The 1742-nt window shown below is 63.0% G+C and overlaps 1 protein-coding gene across 1 annotated transcript; it reads right to left on the bottom strand.

The window, feature by feature from the left end:
* Positions 1-1082: 1082 nt before the first annotated feature.
* EMIHUDRAFT_255420 (hypothetical protein) lies at positions 1083-1729 on the bottom strand (the record flags this gene model as incomplete). Its single annotated transcript, XM_005773131.1, has 2 exons — positions 1083-1106; positions 1274-1729. Coding segments are annotated over 2 exons (480 nt in total), but the record flags the coding sequence as incomplete, so codon positions are not given.
* Between the last annotated feature and the right edge of the window lie 13 nt (positions 1730-1742).

Genomic DNA, 1742 nt, shown 5'->3' with positions numbered 1-1742 from the left:
CCGGGGGAGAAAACTCAGGACAACGCCGACACCGCTCTGATTCGACTTTTTACTTCAAACAAAGACAGTCGCACGCCCCGCAGCGCGGCGCGTGCGACTGTCAGGCTCTGGGCCGGCGCGGGGCCCCCCGGAGGCACCGTGCGCCGCGCCGCAGTGCGGAAACGGGGCTCCGGCTCTATGAGTCTCTATGAGCACCGACTTCCCGAATGATCACGGTTGATCAGAGGGCAGATTTGGAGAGATCTCGAGGAGTACATACAGATAGACCCTCCAACCATCAGAAAACTCCGACCTGATCGGTCGTACTGACCGCCGACAGATCACTCCAGACAGCAGACAGGCCGACGTCTGCACGCGGCCGGCCGGGCGAGAGGCTTGACACGATCCGACCCTGCGACCCTGACGCTGCTGCTCTAGCTATCAGCCATGCACTGCTGACTGCTGCCACAATGTGCGACCTGTGCTGGCCCACTTGGCGGCCTTCCCGGTCAGTGGTGAGGCGCAGTTTGCAGAGCTGTCGATGGCGCGATGCCGCACTGGTCCCACATTGGTGACACGATACCACCAAGTTTGCCGGTCCAAGAGAGAGGCACCGGCGCTGTCCTGAGAAGGTGCATGGTCCCTCTTGACTGCCCATGCGCGCGAGGCTGTGTAGGCATAGCCTCGAGAGTGCCAGCAGCCAATCCGAGGTGACGCGCATTGCGCCAGAAGCGTGCACACGATGGAAGGACACCTTCCTACTGGCCGTACGATCAGGTCGTCACTGAATGCTTGATACTAAGGCCGCGAGCTATGCAGGTGATCAATTGTGCATCATGGCACGGTCAGCTGCGCCGACAGGCTGTCGCAAGGCGTGATAGCATGGCCGCAAGTACGCCGAATTCCCATGAAAACAAGTAAAAAACCGCGAAAAAAGAAAAACAATCCGAAAAAATCGGCGCCTGCGGCGGGCCATGGGACCCCATCTCCCCCCCGCATGGACACCCTCTGGGGGCCCCGCGCCGGCCCAGAGCTGTCAGGAGCGGATCCGTCAGTTAGTTGTGTTCACGCCGGGATCGTGTCCTGAGTAACCTGCCCAGACTTTAGGCAGAGTCGACGACAAAGAACTCAGAAACGGCGAGAGGATTTCAGAGGATCATTCAGGCACCGACTCAAGTGCTGCTTGGCGCAGTTCGCCCGGGCTGCCACGGACGCTCCGCGAGCCGGAGCCCGCCTTCTTCTTCTTCTTCGCGCCGGCGGCGGCGGCGGGCTTGGCCTGCGGCTCGAGGTTAACCTGGAAGGCCTCACCGCACTTGCAGCGCACCGTGCTCAGCCGGCCCGGCCGCAGCATGTCCAAAATGTCGGTACCGCACGAAGGGCAGCGGAACTTGCAATGCTCCAGCGCTGGACCTGACACGACGGCACCCCCGACGACGCCGTCCGCCGTGCCCTCAGCCGCGCCGCCGCCGGTTTCGTCGCCGCCACGCAGCAACGAGCGAATCTCCGTGAGCTGCACGCGAGCATGCGGGCGAAGGCAGCAGAGCTTCGCGCGGCAGTAGACGATGAAGAAGGGCACATACAAGAGCGTCTGCACGGCGCCCGACGTCCACGCCTGCGGCTGCCAGTAGTAGGGCTCGCGACGGTAGCGCTGCGCCCAGTTGCCCAGATAGAAGGCGCGGTACAGGGCCAGCAGAAAAATGTAGTGAGAGACCGCCGAGCGGGAGGAGCCCTCGCGCACAATGAGCACCAGCTGCGGCACCGCC

The sequence above is a fragment of the Emiliania huxleyi genome, assembly GCF_000372725.1.
Source record: "Emiliania huxleyi CCMP1516 unplaced genomic scaffold EMIHUscaffold_3444, whole genome shotgun sequence".
In the NCBI taxonomy this organism is placed as follows: Eukaryota; Haptophyta; order Isochrysidales; family Noelaerhabdaceae; genus Emiliania; species Emiliania huxleyi.
This window is presented reverse-complemented; position numbering and strand designations above follow the sequence as displayed.